General features: G+C 31.7%; 1 protein-coding gene across 1 annotated transcript; it reads right to left on the bottom strand.

The window, feature by feature from the left end:
• Positions 1–290: 290 nt before the first annotated feature.
• On the bottom strand, positions 291–2,433 carry LOC129902740 (serine/threonine-protein kinase-like protein At3g51990). The gene has a single exon (XM_055978116.1). The coding sequence runs from the start codon at positions 2,152–2,154 to the stop codon at positions 688–690; it is 1,467 nt and encodes a 488-aa protein (XP_055834091.1). The 5' UTR covers positions 2,155–2,433; the 3' UTR covers positions 291–687.
• Positions 2,434–23,743: the final 21,310 nt, after the last annotated feature.

The raw sequence follows: 23,743 nt of genomic DNA, 5'->3' as shown, positions 1-23,743 counted from the left end.
TGTGTTGTCACAGCCTGAGAAGTACATATAAGTCTTGAGAGAAAGTGACCTGCATTTTTTGCTTCTTTTGGAATGTGTCTTCTAAAATGTTAGTGGTATTTTAAAATTAAAGTATTTCTATACACTCAAAATATTTTGTAGGGTAAGCATTTAATAATATTTTGATGATAGATGACATAACTTGAATTAGGACCTATATAATTAGAATATTGAATTATGTTGACCACTCATATAAGATTAATCTTTAATCCTCCTAAGAGTATTTCATGCATTACTCTCAACAAGGTATACTAGATTTCAATTCTATAAGCAAATTACAAATTTCTCTTTCAAACCATGAATGAATTTAATAGATACTATTTCAAGAAAATGATCTTAATGGTGAGAAAAAAAAACAAATGTCTAAAGTTACAACAAAATGGAAGGAAATAATATTACAACAAGCAAGAACAAAAAAAAAACAATGCAATCAATTACTCCCCCCTTTGGGGTTCTTTCCGAACGAGAAAGACAACATATCCAGCAAAATTGCACAAAGTAGGATTTGAAAAGGGTTGAATGTCGATGGTATGCAGACCTTACACGTATCTAGTGAAGATAGAGAAATCTCATAATTTGAGAAGATCGATTATATGCCGACCTTATCCTATCTCATGAAGATAGAGTGAGTTTTCGAAAGACCCTGGACTAAGTGCGTTGTTTCACTACATCAACTAGCAATTTAGACTCCTCTAGTTCTTTTCCATTTGGTTTCTTTACAAACTTAACCACAACTCCATTACTATTATTCTTGTTCATTAATCTTGTACTACTTTGTATCATGCCCATTGATCTTGACTTACTCAACCTTACCGTAGGCATCTTCACAGCCAATCCTCCCTTCCTCCTAACCGTCTGATTATTATTGTTAGCCAGATCCAACGGCTCAGATGCAATCTCACCAAGTGAACCGATAGATTTTGATCTGATTACTGGTTTTATTTTTTGACCAATCACAGAACTTCCTAATTCTGCGCTCACCACATTGGATACTTTCCTATTTCTTCTACTTCCGATTCTCGAGATCTTGACTATTTCCATACTATCATCCAACGGCTCATATTTCACCACGCGCGTTGATTCTCTCACGCGCCCCACTCGCCGCCCTATGTTATTCCATATTGGCGAGCTCTTTCGTTCATAGACCAGTTTTAACCACTCCACCACCTCCGCCATCGCCGGCCGTTTCGCTGCCGTCTTACGGACGCAACGCGCTGCCACTACGGCCAACTGCCGTAAAGCTCCGTCGTCCTCCGGTGAGCTAATTCTCGGGTCATAAATCTCTGTATACTCGCCGGATTTTATCAGCGGGACAGCCCAATCCACCACTGACGGCGGACTATAGTTCACGTCGATTGCATTCCGGCCACTGATGATCTCTAATAACAAAATCCCAAAGCTGAAAACATCAGATTTTGTACTGAGATCACCCGGTGCAAGATAAGCAGGATCCAAGTACCCCAACGTACCCGCCGGCGGTGTACTTTTAACGACGACGTCTTCAACATGTCCTCGCAAAGACAACCCAAAATCACCAAGTCGAGCCCTGAAATTTCTATCAATAAGAATATTTGAAGACTTAATATCTCTATGAATCACCGGCGGATTTGAAGAATGTAAAAAATGAACACCCCTAGCAATTTGCAAAGCAAATCGAACACGGCGATTCCAATTAGGAGGTTTAGAATCACAATGAAGCAATTCATATAAAGACCCATTAGGCATAAACTCCACCACAATCAATTTGTTCTGATTAGAGTCCACTGCATAACCCAGCAAGTTAACTAACCGGGGGTGGTGTACTCTAGAAAGGATTTCGATCTCATTATCCGCCGGAGAATTACTAGAACTGTTACGGGGTTCAGTTAATTTACCCCTTTTGACAGCAGCAATATTGAGCTTATATTGATGAAGATGAGCTCTGTATACATATCCATGGCTTCCTTTACCAAGAAGGTTATCTTGAGAAAAGGCATTTGTAGCAGAGTGAAGATCAGAGTAAGAAAACTCTCTGATTTTAAATGGTTTATTATGGGTATGATTTTTTTTAAAGTTCCACTTGTAAGAATCGCAGGTGGCAATAGCAGATTCGGCATTGCATGAAAGATAACCCATAATAAATTAAGAAGATTAATGTTAAAGGAATTCAGAGAAGAAGTATTGTAATGTGGGAAGTGAAAAAGAAGAAAAATTGGGTTTTGAGAAAAAAGTGAAGAGGCAGAGGCCATAACTGTGGAAGAAGAGGAAGAGTGGGTGAATGTTTGAGGTGGTCGTAAAGACATAAAGCGGTGGTAAAGGACGGATCTTTCTCTCTCTTTTCTTATTTTTTAACAGCTTTTGTTAATACCCATTTGAATAGAAACTTGTGAAATGTGTAACCCCATAAAAGTTAAAAATGAGAGGAAAAAAAAAACTAGATAAAGGAAAAAATTATTTAAAATTAAAAACAAAAAAGACTAGAGAAAGAGAAGGAGAAAATGATTAAATTTTTTATGTGATTAATAGGAAGAATTAATTTTGAGATAGTTTTTGAGTGATTTTTAATCTTTTGTTTGATTGTAAAAAATGGGATAACTTATCTCAAAATTAATAATTAGTATAGGGATAAGTTATTTTTTTCAGCGGATGGAATAGTAATCTCAGAATAACTTATCATAAGATAAAGATGTAAAAAAACAAAATACCCCCTTGAACTTTCTTTTATACAACACTTTTACATTCATGTATATTAAGATTATTTTTAACAACATTTCTAATATCAGTCATAACTTTAATTAATCATTGTTTTTATGATAATATATTTTTCTATTAAAAAATTACATTTTATAAATACAATTTCTATTTATAAATATATTACAAGTTGAATTTATTTGTCTAATTCTTATGTTTATTTATATTTTGATTTCTCTTAAAATGTCCACTCCACTACTAAATTACATATTAAATAGTTTATTACTAACTTAAAACTATATATATTATATACCAATCAAAATGTAGATAACTTTAAATGTAGATAATTTTAATTATAAAATTTTCTTTAATTTAATAAAGTTAAAATGAATATTTTATTTTTTAAGCAAAATAATATGGACATTTTATTTTAAAATTATATAAGATGGAAATTTTATTTAAAGCTAAATAAGATGAAAGTTTAATTTTAAAACCACATGGCACAATCATGAAAATGCATAAATAAAAATATTTAAGTTAAATAAGATATAAAACTTATTTTTAGGAATGAATAACTAAAGCTTGCAAAGAAAATATAAAAAAAAAATTAAATAAGATGGAGGGTATTTTTATAAATAAATAATTTATTCTTACAAATTATGTAATGAATATAATTTTGAATATGACCAACCAAACCAACTTTAAAAACTACTCTCAACATAATTTATCTTAGCATAACTTATCCCATCAAAACTTATTCCAACATAACTAATACCAACATAACTTATATTTAACCCTTAGTGTATGCACTTTGATGGAAATAGTCTTTTATGTATGTTAAGAAGTGATTAGTTCAATTCTAAGTCATATAAGTAAAAATAATTGTTTTTTTTGCTTTTAAAATAAATGGAGACATCAGCTTGTAGTTTCTATTTTGTCTCATAAGAAAAGCAAGGATTTGCCCCCCCCCCCCCCCCAAAAAAAAAAAATGGAGACTCTTGACATGTGCATTATATATGAGTGTTAAACTACGGAATAAAAGCACTTACTTATATTATTCAATTAATTTTAGTATTGCTTCAAGAAAATATGGTGAATATATTTGATGGAAGTATGACTTTGACGGGGCTAAATAGGTTTTGTATGGAGGAAGATGTTAAGAGTCTATTTATTATCTATCTATGTGGGAATAATACTCTCAAATATCTAAGTTCAAAGGATAATTGATAGTATTATTGATATTTTTAAGTGTGCAATTAATAATTCGTTCCATATTTAGAAGACCTTTGATGTTTTAATTATTCTTTCAATTTACTTGAATCATGTTGACTTGATATAACTTTTTAGAAAACTTTTACTAGGAACTTGTTTTGATCACTATTTTATATATTTATTTAAAACTAAGAGTCGTATAAAAAAAAGTTAATTAAATTGTCTTGATTTGTTAAAATGGACAAGTTAAAAATAAATTTTATTTTGAATATTAAGGATAAAAAAATGAAATGAAGAGAATAATTTAATAAAAATAAAAAGATTCTTTACTTATATGAGTTTAAGAATTTTTTTTTGATCTAATTGGTGAATACGTCCGCCAATTCTTTATACCAATTTGTCAATATTGGCTACAAATTACATTCATTTAATCCTTGACTTTGTTAATGTCAAAAAAAAACATCCTTAACTTTCCGTCCTTTGAAAAATACTCCCAGCATTTCATATACTTTACAGCTTGATTTTCCTATTCATGTTTGGACTGTTTGGGTGAAATTTTATAATTTTTCTCATCATACTGGAAGGAATTTGTTTTTGATTATTTTTGTGATTGAGAGACCCAAATGACTTAAAGAAATGGGAAACATATACAAAGTCAAAATCTTAAGGGTTGAAAGTGTAAATATGAAAAATTAGAGGACGATTAACTTACATTCTCTTGTTAGTTAATTAAGAACAAGAAGAAGTGAAATAGTAGCTCTTGAAATTTGCACCAATGCATATGTTACTTTTCCTTTTAGTAACGTTGACGTTATTATAAAAAGAAAACATTTGTTTTGCTTCAACAGATAAAAGTAAAGTTACTTGTCGATTATGAGATGGAAGTGCAATGTAATTGCAATAACTAATGGGGCAAGAAAAATAAACTAAGAAATAGAGGGTTCAAGAGGAGATAAATTTTTAATAGATAGAATTCAGAATTTAAACATTATAAATTTAAGCTTAGAATATTGTCATAACTCAACCTTTTTTATGGTTATTATATATTTCATTTATTTAAGCATTCTCTAATATCATCATAGAGTGTATTACAAATTTTGCCGTGATCACAAAATATCTAATTTTTTCAGCTCTTATTTTCTTCTTTATGTTTGTGAGTTAGTAAATGTTAGTTACCTCATCAGTATTGGTAAGGTAAGGTCTATGCCTCATTGCTTGTAGTTAATCTTATTGAGATCTTTTTATTTTTAATAATAGGCTGGTAGACACTTTGTATAATGGTAAATTTGCCAGAATTGTTTTTTTTAAAATTGAATTTTTCCTCTTTCGTCCATTTTTAAAAAGAACGGAAAAAGACCTAAAATATTCTTGAACTATTGAAAATGGTATAAAACTACCTTTCATCCACCTATTAGCTCCAAAATACTCCCGACGTGTACCTTTAGGTCCTATATTGCCCTTATTTCTAACGACCTCTAATTTAAACTCAATTAATACATTCATTGATGATATGACACTCATCTATTGATTATCCTATAATTAACCTAAACTAATTAAAAACACACTCATTTCCAAATCAAATAGATCCACTCCAAATCAACTAGGAGCCCGTTTGGATGAGCTTAAAAAAAGTAACTTTTATGTATGAAGTTTTTTTAGAACTTTGAGGTGCTGAAAGTTATTTTTATAAATAAGCAGTTGAGTGTTTGGATAAAAGTGCTTAAATGAGGAAAATGATGTGAATTTTAGGATTAGAAAAATAAAAAGGGTAGTTTGAGAATTTAGTTAAAATATAAGGGATATAAAAGTAATTTTCATGGTCAAAGAAAATGATTTTAAGCACTTAGAAAAAAAAAAGTTAGGAATCCTAACTTTTTATTTTTGACTGACTTTAAGAACTTTATGGCTTAAAGTTAGCATTAGGCAAACACGTTCATAAGCTAAAAAGGGGTTTTAAGTTAGTTTTGACCAACTTAAAGCCCATCCAAACGGGCTCTAGACCCGCCCCAAATTAATTTAACCCATCCCCCAAATTAAGCTAACTTACGTATTCCTCATCTCTTTCCTTGTTCTTCAGCTTTCATCATTCTCCCTCTTTCTCCGGCGAAAATCAAATTATTAGTTTCCTTCTTTATTTCTCTTGCTCTATCATTCCATCTCTTTCTATTTCCTCTTCTCCAAAACCCTAATTTCGTCTCTTTTTTTTTGAATTTTGTGATTCTTTGTGTTTTTGGTACACTCAGATCTTGAACGTGAAACAAGAATATATAAAAGGCCATAAAGATGAGATTTTTATTTTGACATTTTGTTAATTTTCAGTTTTTCAAATCAAAGTCTTGGAGTTTATAACATCCGTCTAATTTTTCAAGCAGTTGATTTCTATTTTATTCCAAAAACAACGAATGTAGAATTCAATTTCTTATGAATTTTTTTTGTTTCTTCCATCAATTCTCACCTATTCACAGATACTAATACAATCAATTAGTCAATCTTTTTTTACTCAACATGGTACATTTATCCCGTCTTCATCATTAGTTGGAGAATTCTTGAGTAATTTATTAAAAAATAAAAATGAATCTGATATGGAGAGAAAGCCAATTTGAACAAATATGGAGAGAACATTGTGAAGTTAACTATGCAAAGCTTACAGGATGAACAAATACATAAATTTTATTTAAATAACTCCAATGATTGATAAACAACCAATGTGCCATTAGAAGTAATATGATCCCACGTGTTGGGCGGATGGATTAAATAAACTTGGGGCAGGTCTCTTTGATTTGGTGCGGGTATTTTGGAATGGGCGAGCTTTTAAATTAGTTTAGGTTAATTATAAGGTGATCAATAGATAAGCGTCATGTCATTAATAAATTTATTAACTGGGCATAAATTAAAAATCGTTAAAAATAAAGGTAATATAGGACCTAAAGGTAGACGTTGGGGGTATTTTGGAGCTATTAGGTGGATGGAGGATAATTTTATACCATTTTTAATAGTTCAAGGGTATTTTAGGTCTTTTTTCATAAAAAAAACCAACAAATTCTTTTATTTGACAAATATTGAATGACACTTTCAATATTTTAAAAATATTGGGTCTCATTTACTTGACAAAAAATTCAGGTGTACTATTTTTAATGATAGTTTTGGGACGTTGCAAAGTATTAACAATTTTTTAAAAAACACGTGTCAAATTTAACTATATTACATAAATTGAGACAGACGAAGTAATATAATCATACACAAAAATAGTAACCAATTAGGTTGGAGTCGAATCCACAAAGAACACAAAAGAACCTGTTTCAGAGGCAAAATGTTGAGAATCAGTATCGAAGTTCACTCAGTCATGGTAAAGTTGACTTGCAAACAAAGAAGAATATACACGAAGGAGATGAACTGAAAGAGACTAGTTCTCCTTGTATGAATCAAAAATCTGATACAAAAGGGAAAGGTAGAACACGTGGCAACATCACAAAGAAAGTCTATATATGTGATGGATTAAATCCTAAACTTCCTCCTGAAAAGCACAGCTATGCAAATCCAGAAGCTTCTCAAGATATTTTTCAGCCTTTGCACAAGCTAGTCACGTGAGAATATTTGAGGTTGTTCGAAAGTTTTTTTACATAAAAATCAATTATTAGGAGACAGATGTACAAAAATTATTTCTCTTTATACTTTATTTTATATAGAATTTAGATATACAAGATTGTATAAATACAGTACCTTTGTACAGTGATTACATCAATGAGAATTACAGAAAATTTCCACATATTTTCTTTCACAAAATAAGCAAACAAGTAATGAAAAAGAGCAACTTAATGAAGTAAGCACCGTGGTTAATTTTTTTTTGACCGTATTCCAGCAACGGCGCCAATTAGATTCAAATATACAGGTAACAAAAGCTCTAGTTAGCCTCTGGGTTTCTCTGTAAAGTAACACAACTTACCACAGTAGTGACTTATTCAAATGAGAAGTAGATAAAAACAGTGCAATACTTGTTATAGTCAAAAGTTAGTGTAAGAGATGCGAAGCTGCGCCTTTTTACTTTTAGTCAATGATTTTATTTTTGAGTTTAAAGTATGAAATCGTTTTTGATAAAAAGACATTTTATTAAAGATTAGTCGGACATCAAAACGAGGCTGGAAACAAAAATAGAAAAAAGTGGCGTGCAAATGGCTTAGGGAAAAGGAGAGAAGAGAGGGGGAATATATCGGGTACGTGATCTAAATACAGTAGGGTCAAAATGTTCCCATCATTTAATCTACTTTAATTATTATTTAGTGCTTCTCTGCTTTTTAGTCCCCCCTTTTTCAGTATAATACTCTTATTAGTGGGGGTTTCTAAAATTATTAAAGTTTCATAGAGTATACTCTAACCATGTACAACATAGTTTTATGCAACTCGAATTTTCTCTATTATTCAAACGCTTACAGAATATATAATTGGGCTCTAAGCGTCGTAAGTAATTTGAATTAATAACGTCAATGAATATTGAATACCATATGATTATAAATAAAAAATTCAAATAATAATCTTTTGGTTCCTTATAATGAAAATTGCTATCAATCTTGGAAGAACAAAAGGATAAAAAATGTGAGGTTAATGATTTGACTATATAGATATAGGTCTATAATATACTATCGAATATCAATTCCAATAAGTGAGTAGTTCACAATAATATTCGTCCTTTACTTTTTTTTTTTAAATTAAGATTTGTTCGTCCCGTTGGTGTTTATTTCAAACAACAAAGATAAACGGACACCTAATAACTAGATTATTGATTTACAATAAACCAATTTTATGTGGATAGGTAGCTTTTCATTTCAGCAACCTAAAAATCATAAATGTACAGTAATTTGATATAATTAATTTGTACATCGACTTATAGCTCAAGTGCTAGTTAAGCTAGTGCTTGAGCAAGTACAAGTTAGTAATTAAATTACAATAATTCCTTTGTGACATTTGTCTTCATCACGTTGATTGATGAATTTGTGGACAATATAATACAGCAAGCTAATGAAATAATAAACCGTCAATAATAACACAAGAATAAGAGTAAGATAGTGAAATACCCTCCTGATTAATATTTTTTTAATTGACGTATAAATAAAAACACGATAATTATTTGATACATGGGATTAACATTATCTTTTTGAATGTTCTATTTAAAGAGTATTGACTACTTAGTTTTATTGGCTTGGCGTTTAGCAATCATATTAATTAGGTGTGAAAAGGACTAGTTAAACAGGTATCTCAATGCCTTAATTAATTAATTAATTAATTAATTCTCCGTGGTCTAGCCTTTAAACTTATTTCTAGACTTAAATTCTTCAATCAATCTCATAGGCATCATTTTTGAAAATGAGAGGAAGAGGTTTCTTTTCTTCAACTAAAAAAGGGTAAAAAATAGTTTTCATTTCCTACTAAAAAAGAGTACTATTTAAGGTTAAAAAACGTGGAAAGATGGCAAACCAAAGACAAGGATGTTTTACACCTTGTTTGGATAGTTGTTAATTGTTGTATTATATTGTACTGTATTGTATTATTAATCTAAATGCAATATTTGTTTTGGTTGTTTCTTAAATTCTATTGTATTGTATCGTTTAAATCCATCGTTAGGCAACGATGAAAAGACACATTTGGTGTAACGATCGAGTTGGGTGCATCGTTACCTTAATATTTTCTTCTTATTTTGTCTTTACTTATTATTTAATAATTCTATTTTATCATTACCCTACCTTTTCATAGAAGAACTTTTTTTTGTAGGTTTATCATTCAAATTATGAATATGTGATATTATGTAACGACAGAAAATAATACAATCTATCCAAACATTGTATTTATTAAAACAATACAGCACGATACAATACAATACGATACAATAAATAATGAAATAATACATAACTAATGGGTAGACGTATGATCTAAAATAATAGATGAATTTTTATAAATATTTAACTAATGTGTACTTGCACATTTAGAAAGCTACACAACTAATTTCTAACTAGATGGCCATTTATGTCATCTCCAAAGAGGAAAAGGTAAGACTATCGTCGAAACCTACCAGAATTAATGTCCACATGCATATGTTTTTTCTTTTCTTCTGGCCATTTAAATCGATTTTATGTCATTTATATAGTGACATTTGATTTTATTGTATATATTGAGTTTAAATTGTATTAATTGATGGCTTATAAATATTTATATAATCAGGTCACCTAAAAAAGTCACTAATCATTAATGAAAAACCTAAAATAAATAGTCAGCAACATATTATAATGGATTAAACTGTTATAAATTAACTAACTTGACAATTTTATAAAAGAAGAAGAACAAGAGAATATGTATATAGAAAGTATTAATATAGAGAGAGTAGTAGTAATTCTCTTCTTTTATGTATTTTTTGTGTGTTTTTACATTGAAGTTTAAGGCTATATTTATAGTCATATTTACAAGTGGAGGAAAATATTAGTGGACAATTTACCACTTAAAAAGTAAATGGACTATCCACCATTTTAAGTGGACAACCATTTTACTTGGTTAATAATACTCCCCCTTGGATGTCCACGAGAAATGTGTCTCGTTAAAACTTTATAAAAAATAAAATAATATACATTGTTATTTTAAACATCCATAGATGTTGTGCCTCGTTAAAACCTTATTAGGAAAAACCCAGTGGGAAAAAGCCTAATGAAGGAAAAAGAGTACACATATCTGATAATACGCCTTGAGTGCTGCCTCATTAAAAACCTTATCAGGAAAACCCAGTGGGACAAAACCTTGACTAAGGGAAAAAGAGTACAACGCGTATTTTGCTCCCCCTGATGAAAATATCACTTAATATCTCGAAGACGACGCATTCCAATTTTGTATCTCATTTTCTCAAAGGTTGAAGTTGGCAATGCTTTGGTGAACATATCCGCCAAATTATCACTTGAACGAATTTGTTGAACATCTATTTCACCCTTCTTTTGAAGATCATGAGTGAAAAAGAATTTTGGTGAAATATGTTTTGTTCTGTCTCCTTTGATGTATCCTCCCTTCAGTTGAGCTATACATGCAGCATTGTCTTCATACAATATTGTTGGAGCGTCTTTGTAATATCCCCTAAAAACGTTGTATACGATGTTTCAATTTTTGCCTAAACATGATAAAACCTCTGTATTTTGGTCATAACTTTTCATAGAAATATCCAAATTGAGTGATTCAAATTTTTGAGTAACCACAAGATCATTACCTACAACTTTTAGGAAGACCATATTTTAAGATTCGGAGGTTAAGTAGGTCAAATAAATTAATCTTTGTAAGGTAGGATACTGTTACAGAAATGAGTGTTTATAGAAGAAAAATCATATCTCACTGTAGGTTTATCCAAATTGGTTGATTCTTGAACGATATGAAACTAGACTTCCATATCTACAATTCTTATGAAGACACCAAATCCTAATAAGGAATTTATCTTATTCAAACGCAGCTCCCAAAAAGAGTATTCTGTCAAAGATAACTCATTTCACCTACCATAGAAAGATCTAGATACATTTGACATCACTCATGACATAAATTGTCCTCCATTTAACATCATCCATGACATCAATATATTCCACTAAATTTTCAGATTTTTATTTATAATTATTTTATTTATTGTTAGGTCATCTTTCCCACCTATAAATACCCACCTTATTTCCTCATTTTATTCATCAAGCTTTCTCAAGCAAATCTTCTCTCTATACACATTCTCAAATATAGTTTTAGTTCTTAGTAGTGAAGAAATACTATTCCGGTGATTCATATATTCCGGGTAGTACACAAAACGTTCCGGCAAGGAGAGAAGCTAGGACTCAAGAGTGTTCATTAAGTCTTCCGGTACCAACTAAAGCTTCGGTTTCCAGGTATGTAAGGCTTCAATGAGAGTATTCCTTCCACTCTCATGTCTAAATTATTTTGATTATATGATAAATTATGTTTATTTTCTTTAAGCTTTACTCTAAGTTATGTGGGTGTTTATCCATGGGTTCTTCCACCCATGTAGTCCAAAAACTCTTTCAATTAAGTCTCTTGGTTTCAAGTAATATTTTCTTATGGTAAATTCTTATTTTTACTTAATAGTATGAATCATGATTAAACTAATGATTATTGCTCTATTTTGATGCAACATAATTTCATATATATGAATTGATGGTTTACAAGTAATTCCTCTATTTATCTATTTAAAGGCTCTTGAAATTCATGGTGGGTTGTTTAAATCATGATTTTTAATTAATGGATTTCAAAGTATTTATGAATATTTATTTACATACATATTTGCAAGTTGAAGTGATTTGAACCCACCTAGTTTTACTATATTTTTAATAAAGTTTGACTTGAAAGCTTTGACTCCAAATAAATGTTTATGAAAGCAATATCTATGATAAAAAATGGAGTCTTATGAAATGAAAGAATGATGAAATGATATGAATGATGGATTCTTTATGCAATAAGGACAATTCTTGCATATTTGAATTATCAAATGTTTTAATGAGCTATTCTACCGAATATGATGTTTGAATTCTCAAGTTATATGCTATGAATATTTTGAAGTATTAAACTATTCTGTGGGATTGACTTAGCACCGAATGAGGCATTGAGGTGAGATTCGGTAAGGGAATCCTAGTAGCAACCCCTTGTCTCATTAACTATGTGCCAACATAGGAGCCCTTGTAGGCTTAGGCTAATGGATCCATAAATAGCCCTTAAAGTTAAAGTTAAAGAAATGAATGAAGTTGACGGAGTTCTACCTGGCAAGTAGTCTCCCCGGCCAACGTAGGGGGTTATGTTGGATTCCATGTAATAGCTCGCATGGTCTTAAATGTCGGTTATGGTTAGCTTCCCACAAAATGAATGTTTTAAAGGATATCCATATGATTTATTATGCATGTATTACATTATGTTTCATATTACATAAATGTTATAATATTTTCTCAATGTTCATGCATCCTTACATACTTAGTACATTCAAAGTACTAACGCATACTCTTTTGCCTACATGATATCACCATGTAGGGATCGGTGCTCCTCCTCGTTCTCCTCCACGTGGCTAGTTGATATTCCATTGAAGACTACTTTTGGTGAGTTCCCATGTTCCGGGAACAATACTCCTTTGTCTTTCTAGCTTATGATATGTTAAGATATTTTATTATGGCATTTCTTCTATTATGATTGAGGGTGAGCTAGGAACTTGTCTTAGCCCCATTAAATCTAATAGTTAGAGGTATTGTTGGACATATGTAAGTTGAAGATTTATTATTATGATTTCCGCTTGTCTATTTATCATCATTACCTATGAAAGGCTAAAAGAATGCTAAGAGGCTTGTTTGAGGTACTTTCGGGTTTCTCATTCGCCATGTCACGTCTAGGCCCTAGGCTTGGGTCGTGATAGTCTTTTGTCAAAGAAAGACCACATGTTTCTTGAATGTGTTCAGTTATTGATCTTAACCAAACACATTCTCGACTTACTTCATGAATGATTATTATCTCTGCATGATTTGAGGAAGTGGCAACCATAGTTTGCTTTGTTGAATGCCATGATATAGCTGTACCACCACATGTAAATAAATAGCTTGTTTGCGATCGACCTTTATGGGGATCAGATAAATATCCCGCATCTGCATAACCGATCAATTGTGACGTGGAATCATTTGAGTAAAACAATCCCATATCAATGGTACCTCGAAGGTATCTGAATATATGCTTAATTTTATTCCAGTGTCTGCGTGTTGGTGAAGAACTAAATCTTGCTAACAAGTTTACTGAGAAAGCTATATCTGGTCTAGAATTGTTGGCAAGATACATTAATGCACCAATTGCACTAAGATATGGTATTTCAGCACCAATAAGTTCTTCATCATTTTCATAAGGCCGAAACGGATCTGTATTAATATCAAGAGATCTCAACACTATTGGAGTACTCAATGGGTGTGCTTTATCCATATAAAATCTCTTTAAAATATTTTCAGTATATATTGACTGATGGACAAATATCCCATTTGTAAAATGTTCAATTTGTAGACCAAGACAAAATTTTGTCTTTCCAATTGGGACATATACCGCACACCCAAATATTCTAAGATGGAATATATTTGGCTCCCTTCCAAACGCCAACTGTAATGGGGAAAATTCATGATAATTTGTTGGCCTTATGCGCACAAGTGCTGCTGCATGCAAAATAGCATGCCCCCATACTAAAATAGGAAGTTTTGTCCTCATTAGCAATGGTCTAGCTATCAATTGGAGGCGTTTAATCAATGATTCTGCTAGACCATTTTAAGTATGTACATGAGCGACCGGATGCTCAACTTTTATTCCAACCGACATACAATAATCATTAAATGATTGAGATGTAAATTCACAGCATTATTAAGACGAATTGTCTTTATTGCATAATCTGGAAATTGTGCTCTTAACCTTATAATTTGAGCTAACAATCTCGCAAAAGCCATGTTGCGAGTTGATAATAAGCACACATGTGACCATCTTGTAGATGCATCTATCAAGACCATATAATATTTAAATAGTCCACATGAAGGGTGAATTGGCCCACATATATCACCCTGTATACGTTTCAGAAACGCAGGGGATTCAATCCCAATCTTAGTTGCTGATGGTTTGATAATCAGTTTTCCTTGGGAACAAGCAACACAAGAGAATTCCTTAGATTGAAGAATTTTCTGATTCTTCAAAGTGTGTCTATGTGAATTCTCAATAATTCTGTGCATCATATTATAACCGGGATGGCCCAACCGGTCATGCCAAATGATAAAATCATTAGAATCAGTAAACCTTTTGTTTACAATGGCATGTTATTCAACAGTACCAATATTTGTATGGTACAACCCAGAAGAAAGTGCAGATAATTTTTCGTGCACAATTTTTTTCTCCATATTTATGTAGTAATATAAATGTATTCAACCTTTTCTTCATTTGCAGTCTCAATATGATAGCCATTTTGGCGAATAACCTTGAAACTTAACAAGTTTCTTTGAGACTTATTACAATACAATGCATTATCAATTACCAATATCGTTCCTCCAGGTAGTAATAAGGCCGCTTTTCTAGAACGTTCAATCAATTTTGTACTACCAGATATTGTATTGACATAGGCCTTTTTCATAATCAAATGACAAAAATATTTCTTTTCTTTTAATATCATATGAGTTGTGGCACTATCCAAAATGCACATATCTCCATTATTCATCTTGAATCCAATTGAAGACTGATAAATTTATTTATCTTCATAAAATAAAAATGCATTATAAGAAATAAAATAAATAACAATTTTGCTAGAAAAATATAAGTCCCTTTTTTTTAAAGTTAAATTATGGTAATTTAGAATTTAAAAAATTATATGATTCAATTATGATGAATGTTACAATAATTTAGTTTATGGAATTATATACTTATTAACCTTAAATAAATATTATACACAAGTATTAAAAACAAATATAAAATATTATAAAACATTAATATAATATTATTCATCATGTATAGATAATTTGTTTATTGGCAAAAACAATACAATCATTATATATTATTAATGTCTAAAACATTTACAAGAATAAACAATTAGTATAATGACATTAAATAAGACAAATATTATTTTTAGTAACAATATGATATTAAGATTAAATAATAGCACACTAATAGTAATTAATTACAGCATTGTAAAATAGCACAATGTAATAAATAATATACAATTATCATAAAAATGTGGCCTTGATTTTTTTTTCTTCAAATACATAAACGTAAAAATACAATAATTCGAAGTACATGACAACATATTGAAAAACATGAAATTAAACATCAATTAAGATCCTTAAAAAAATCTTCAACCTCCAAATGAGTAATATCATTGAGGTCATTAAAATCATCATCCCTTAAGGCCAGATTTGCTTCAATATTATCATTATTCAAAGGCCTTGCCTCAACATTATTTTCGAACGCCAAGTGTGACTCTATCCGAGCATTAGAAGAAGAGGCATCACCTCTATTTGCCTTTCTTTTAAAAGAATTTTGATAAAGTCTTACAAAATGCTCAGGCGTTCGACATTCATTTTTTCAGTGGCCTTTCATGCCACAACGATGACAGTTACTTTTTGAAGGGCCATTTTGAGAACTGATATTGTTCTCCCTTTTATGTTGACCACCACCTCGACGATTATTAAATCGTCTTCTGTCATTGCCACGTCCACGCACATTATTGTGGCCATAATTTTTATTGTCTTCTTTCAAACTGGCCATGTGCCTTACCATATTTACCTCCGATAACAGAGCAGTTCCAGTGGGACGGGCTTCATGATTTTTCATTAAAAGGGCATTATGTTGTTCAGCCACCAGAAGGCATGATATCAATTCAGAATATTTTTTAAAACCCTTTTCATGATATTGCTACTGTAATATTACATTTGAGGCATGAAAAATAGTTAGTGTCTTTTCTAACATGTCCTCATCATTTATAGTTTCCCCACATAATTTTAATTGAGAAGTTATTCTAAATACAACAGAATTATACTCAATTACGGTTTTAAAATATTGAAACCGTAAGTGCATCCACTTATAATGAGCTCTTGGCAATACCGTTGCCCTGAGGTGGTCATACCTCCCTTTTAAGTCTTTCCACAATTGTCTCGACCCAAAATGGGCCATGAGTGACACCCACACTTAACCTCTTGGGTGGGAGAACCAACGATACAAACCCCAACTAATAACAATAACGCGGAAGCTCAAATAAATATATTTTTCCCCAAAATCTGAAAGTCATCACATCAAGGACATATAATTCTAAAATACTAAGTCCAGAATGTCAAACGCTAAAATAAAATAAGTGGCATAGTTCATGTTCGAACACTAAGGACATCATGTCATGACTAAGAGAATCCATCACGAGCTAGAAGGATAGCTCACCCTGAAATCCGATGATCTTGAGACTGACTAGAGCTGAGGTCGAGTCGAAGTCTGTGGAACACTCGCTGCACTCCACAAAATAAAATAAGAAAGATACAAGTAGGGGTCAGTACAGGACAACATGTACTGAGTAGGTATCATCGGTCGACTCAAAATAGAAATCAATATACATAAAATAATAGTGGGAAATCAACAACAACACTTAACAGGTGGCAACCAACGAACAATTACATAACCAGTCAACAATATCAAGATCACACATGAGGACTCAAGCCTCCACACCACACTCTTTGAAATATGAGTTTTTGGAGATTGGGTAGCATTAAGTAATTTTAATTTATTTCCCTTTAATATTACCGTGCCGGAACGTGATATCCGATCCAAATATACCATGTCGGAACGTGACACCCGATCCAAATATACCGTGTCGGAACGTGACACCCGATCCAAATATACCGTATCGGAACGTGACACCCGATCCAAATGTAATTAATTTATCATTCCTTATGATTATATTCCCCTTCATTAACAATATTTCATCAAGACTTCTTTATTCAAGGCACCATTTTTGATAAGGCAAGTTCAAGATTATGGATTTCATGGCCTCAGAATTTTAGACCAATCACAATAACATATCAACCATCCAAACCACAACAATTAAATGCGTAGTAAACTTCACACATATTACTCCATGAATATCAATCACTATTAAGAGTCTATCTATGATGTAGAATAAAACTATAACCTACCTCAACCGAAGAACCGAAGTCAAGCAAGCTAATTCACCGGTGATTTTCCTTTCTTCGATGCCTCAAAACGTTCCCAATCTATCAAGTATACCATATTTATAAGTAAACGAGTTCGTAGACATCCATAATATATATATATGTGTTTAACCTATACCCACCAACTTATCCAAATCTATAATCCATCTCTTAAATCTTAAGCCTATGGTTAAGTCTTAACTCCTCTAAAGAACATAATTTTAATAATATTTATATAATATCATACACATATTATTCGATCATCTGTATTAATATATCAAACTTAGATTACAAGGATCACTCACCGAATTTCGGTATGCAAAAGCAGTTTAAAAAAAATAATAAATAAACCTAATTGTCAATGCCATCCTATCATCAACCAATCGTTAGTTTCCTTTTCACATTAGTTTCCTTTTAAAAAGGAAATTACCTTGCACATTCTTAGCAGTACTGACTCAACAATGGAATTTTGAAAACTTAGATTCCTTTTCACAAACTAACCAATTTGATATAATATATATATATATATATATATATATATAACCAACCTTCTAGAAACTTATGCATATAGAATTAAATTGGTCTTTGTTTAAGTTATTACCTGGAGCACAGAACCTTCTCGTCAATTCGTGCAAGTTCGCCGCAGGGTTAGTTTCTCCTTTCTTGCTTTTCTTTTCTTATTAATTAGGGCAACTAATCATGAATTAATAAATAAATAAAAGCTAAATCCCATTAATATATTTTTATATGTATTGAACAAGTGGTATAGGACATTAAATAAATTACCACTTTAGCCCATTAATTAATTGGTTATTTAAATTTACCCCCCAACTAAACAACTATGGTTGTCAATTAGTCCAAAATACCCATTAAAACTTTACGGGATGAGTCTTTTATGAAATAAAAAGCTTTAGTTCTCAAAACGATCTAATGGGTCGTTACAACAATTCAAGTGGATCTTTCACTGTCAAGTATTCCATTTTTAGGCTTTCATCTAGATGATGACGAAGGAAAATCATAGCCTTTGTTTTATCCTGACTTGATGTTGTATTTCCTTCAATTATAGCATCACCAAGACCCTTAGCGGTAAGGTGAATTTCAGCATCAAGTACCCATGACAAATAATTTTTACCAGAAATATCAAGTGCCACAAATTCCAATTTTGACAAGTTTGACATGATGAAAATTAATTTGAAAGTAACAAAGATAACTTAAAAATTAAATTTCTTTAATAGATATACCTGATATAGAAGTTAATTTTCTGAAAAATTAGAGCTTCGTGCTGATAACGTGTTATAAATTAACTAACTTGACAATTTTATAAAAGAAGAAGAACAAGAGAATATGTATATAGAAAGTATTAATATAGAGAGAGTAGTAGTAATTCTCTTCTTTTATGTATTTTTTGTGTGTTTTTACATTGAAGTTTAAGGCTATATTTATAGCCATATTTACAAGTGGAGGAAAATATTAGTGGGCAATTTACCCACTTAAAAAGTAAATGGACTATCCACCATTTTAAGTGGAAAACCATTTTTCTTAGTTGATAATATAAACATATATATATTTGTAGCGTAATTGTTTTCTTTACACTATTAATATAAAATTTTAAAATATATTTTCTAAAAAATTATAGTTGTCACGTCATTAAATAGGTACTAGAATTATATTTTCAACTAAAATGACCAAAGAAACTAATTAGAGAAAGTTGTGCTTTTTGAAAAATAAATAAAGTTATGTGACTATAATGACTAATTACTCAAAATTAAGTGAACATTCAAACAGTTGGGAAAGACAAGCACCAAATAAAGGTGCACAATAGGCAATAACGGAAGAAAATCCAATCAAAACTTTCCCTTTTATTTGAATCAAGAGAAGAAAAACTAGTGCAAGCACAAACACTGTTTGGGGCAGCAAACAAATTACCAAAAATAAATATGGCAAGGCAAAATTAAATCAACATACGAGATAACAAGATTTACGTGAAAAACTTTTTTGGTGTGAAGAGTAAAAACCACGAGACTAAAAGCTCCACTATAATCAACAAGAGTTACAAAAGTGTTCCCAAAATGGCAACCAATGAATTGCCAAACAAAAAGAAACAATAACTACAAGATAGCACCAAAAACTAGAGAAGTAAAAGGAGCAAAATCACCAAAATGCATCTACTATTCATGAGCTAAAATCTGGAGCTACAGAACTCTAAATCCACTTCTGTTAGTTCCCAATCAAAAATTACTTTGAAAGAAACAAGATGTCCAAAAATCAAATTAAACCAACAAGAAACGAAGTGGGAATCATGATTTGAAAATGGCTGCTAAGGCTGAAAGTAGGGTGCGAAAATCTGCACTCTTTTCTCTTTTGTGTGGCTGCTATACTCTCTCTTGTTCATACTTGAAAATAATACCTAGATAAATCTTACATATGCACTATAAGAATTTGGATTTATGGGAAAAAGTGGGCTAGTCTAAATTGAGCTTTTATTTATCCACATAAGAAGGGAAAAAGACCAAAATCCAATAATTCTCCCCCTTCCGACTATGTGGAGGAGACCTCCATCCCGGCGATCATGCAACATTCTTCAAACTTCCCTCTTGGCAAAGATTTAGTCATCATGTCGGAACCATTATCATCCACATGAATCTTCTCAAGTTCAAGCAACTTAGAATCCAACACATCTCAAACCCAATGTTATCTCACATCAATGTGTTTAAACCGATCATGAAATTTAGAATTCTTGCCAAGGTGAATAGCACTTTGACTGTCATAATAAAGCACATACCTCTCTTGAGCACAACCAAGTTCCTCAAATGTCTCTCCATCCTAAGCAACTCTTTGCAAGCTTTAACAACAGCAACAAGCTCAGCTTCTATAGTAGATAACACAACACATTTTTGCAACCTAAATTGCCAAGACACAACTCCCCCGGTAAAAGTAATCAAGTAGCCTGAAGTAGACTTATGAGTATTAACAACACCGGCCATACCTAAATCAGTGTAGCCACAGAGAATAGGTTTTCCTACTCCAAAACACAAAATCAGACTAGAAGTGCCACAAAGATATCTCATGATCCACTTTACAGCATTCCAATGCTCTCTTTCTGGATTAGAAAGAAAATGGCTAATAATACCAACAGCATGAGCAATATCCGGTTTGTACACACCATTGCATACATCAAGCTACCAATGGCTGAAGCATAAGGAACTTTCTTCTTATCTTTCTTCTCACCATCACTTGAAGGACAATGTTTTGTGCTCCATTTGAAGTGCATAGCTAAAGGTGTATTGACAACCTTAGCTTTGTCTATGTTAAATCTCTGAAGTACTTTTTGAATGTACTTCTCTTGTGACAACCACAACTTCTTAGCCCTTCTATCATGGACAATCTACATGCCAAGAATCTTCCTTGCTGGTCCTAAGACTTTCACAGCAAAAGACTTATTCAATTCTTACTTCAAATCTTGAATCCTGCAAGCATTCTAACCAACAACAGGCATGTCATCAACATAAAGCAAAATGATGATAAAGTCAATATCAGAGAATTTTGGCACAAAACCACAATGGTTTGAAGAAGTCTTCTTAAAGCCCTACTGACTCATAAAAGAACCAAACTTTCTGTACCATTGTCTAGGAGCTTGATTTAGACCATACAAGCTCTTCTTTAATTTGCAAACATAATTCTCTTTTCGCTTGACTTAAAATCCTTTCGGCTGCTCCATATAAATTTCTTCATCTAAGTCACCATCGAAAAAAACATTTTTAACATCTATTTGCACAACCTCTAAATCTAAAATTGCAGCCAAGTCTAGAACCACGCAAATGGATGACATCTTCACAACTGAAGAGAATATCTCATCAAAATTAACTCTCTTTTTCTGGTTAAATCCCTTCATAACTAATCTAGCTTTTTACCGTGTAACTGAGTTGCCATATTTATGTTTCACTCTGAAAATCCAACTGTTTTTCAAAGCTTTTTTTGTTTTTAGGCAGTTTAACCAAATCAAAGGTATGATTCTCATGTAGAGACTTGATTTCATCTTCATAGCATCAAACCATCTTTCTTTTTCTTCACTTTTCATGGACTCGTCAAGACTCTCTAGTTATCCCCCGTCAGTCAAGAGTACATACTCATTAGATGGATAACGAGATGAAGGTATTTTCTCTCTGGTAGATCTTCTGAGAGAACTCTCTAGAGCATCAATAATAGTCTGTTGCTGACCAACCACATCATCTTATACTGGAGAATCAACATTTATGCTGGTCAATCTTAGTATGATCACTATTTTCATTATCAACTTGATTTTCATCATTTTTGAAGATTTTCTTCAGGTGCAATAGTCAAAGGAACTGGATCTACATTAACTAAGCTCTCATTGCTCTGAGAATCAACTTTCTTAGCTTTGTCAGGATCTTCAATTATTTGGTCTTCAAAGAACACAATATCACAGCTTCTAACAAGTTTCTTCTCAACTGAATCAAAGAAACGATAACCAAATTCATCTTGACCATAACCAACAAAGATACATTACCTAGTTTTAACATCTTAACTTTAACCTCTCATCTTTAGGAATATGCACAAAGACTTTACATCCAAATACTTTAAGATGATAGTAAGAAACATTCTTACCTTACCAAACTCTATCAGGGATATCACTATTCAAAGCAACAATAGGAGATAAATTGATAATATAGGCAGCTGTATTAAGTGTTTCTGCCCAAAAAGAATATGACAGCTTAACATCTAACCCTCTCAACTAGAGTTCTATTCATCCTTTCTGCTAAACCCTGTTCTCTATAATATTTATCAAACGGACCAATATACCCACCACCATTATCTGAGCAAATGCATTTTAATTTTTTCCCTATTTGTCTGTCAACCAAGGCCTGAAAATTCTTAAACACATTAAGTACTTGATCCTTGTACTTTAAAGAGTACACCCAGAGTTTACGATGATCATCAATAAAAGTAACAAAATAAAGTGCACCACCATGAGATCTCACCTTAAAAGGACCATACAAAGTAGAATGTACAAATTCCAACAAATCAAAATTTCTTGAAGGTGGATGACTCTGAAAAGAAACTCTTTTCCATTTACCTGCTAAGCAATGAACATATTTCTTCAAATTTACTTGTTTCACTCCAGAAAACAAATTCTTCTTAGCCAAATTATCAATCCGCTTCTCGCTCATATTACTCACTCAGCCTTCTATGCCATAATTCTGATGAAGTATCATTCTCCACCAAATTTACTGAGCCTCTAGAAATGGAAACCTAGAATATGTATAAGTCAGACAACTTTTCACCTCAAGCCATAATCATTGAACCTTTAGTAAGCTTCCACTGACCAGCCAAAATGTGTTAATATAACCCTCATCATCAAGGATTTCTACAAAAATCAGATTTAAGCGAACATCTGGAGCATTCTTGACATTGTTGAGAACTAATCTTGAACTATTGTTACTTTTCAAACAAATTGTACCAATGCCAAGTACCTCAACATCATTATCATTGTCCATTTTCAACATTCCAAAATTACCTATAGTATAAGAAGAAAATAGTTTCTTCTTTGGCGTGACATGAGAAATAGCACTAGAATCCACAAATAAGCTAGACTCACCAGAAACAAGATTAACAACATCTTCACCACAAGCAACAAGAAGATCATCATTAGGAACAACAACACGATTTTTATTATCATCTTTTTTTTGTCTCATATCTCTTTTGTACCTGTAGCAATATTTTTTGATATGCCCATTATTGTGGCAATAGTCACATTTAATATGCTTGTATTTAGACTTTGACTTGCTTCTACTTTTCTCTATGTCATTATGACCTCTGAACTTGCTTCTCCCCATATCTTCAGTAACAAAAACATCGAAGTGTGAACTTGAAAATGATGAGCCTTGAAATATTCTTCTCATCTCTTCATTTAAAATATCACTCTTAGCATATTCCATAGTTACAACACAACTGGAAGCAAAATTCGTCAAAGAAATTCGAAGAGTTTCAAAAGTTTCTGGCAGAGTATTAAGTAACCTGAGTCCTTGTATTTCTTCATTGAACTTTACACCCATTTCGGAGAGTTGGTCAAGGACACATTGAAAATTATTTATATGATCAGTAAT

Source organism: Solanum dulcamara, chromosome 9, assembly GCF_947179165.1.
Source record: "Solanum dulcamara chromosome 9, daSolDulc1.2, whole genome shotgun sequence".
NCBI classification, from domain to species: Eukaryota; Viridiplantae; Streptophyta; class Magnoliopsida; order Solanales; family Solanaceae; genus Solanum; species Solanum dulcamara.
Note: the sequence above shows the minus strand (reverse complement) of the source record. Positions and strands in the feature narration are given on the sequence as shown.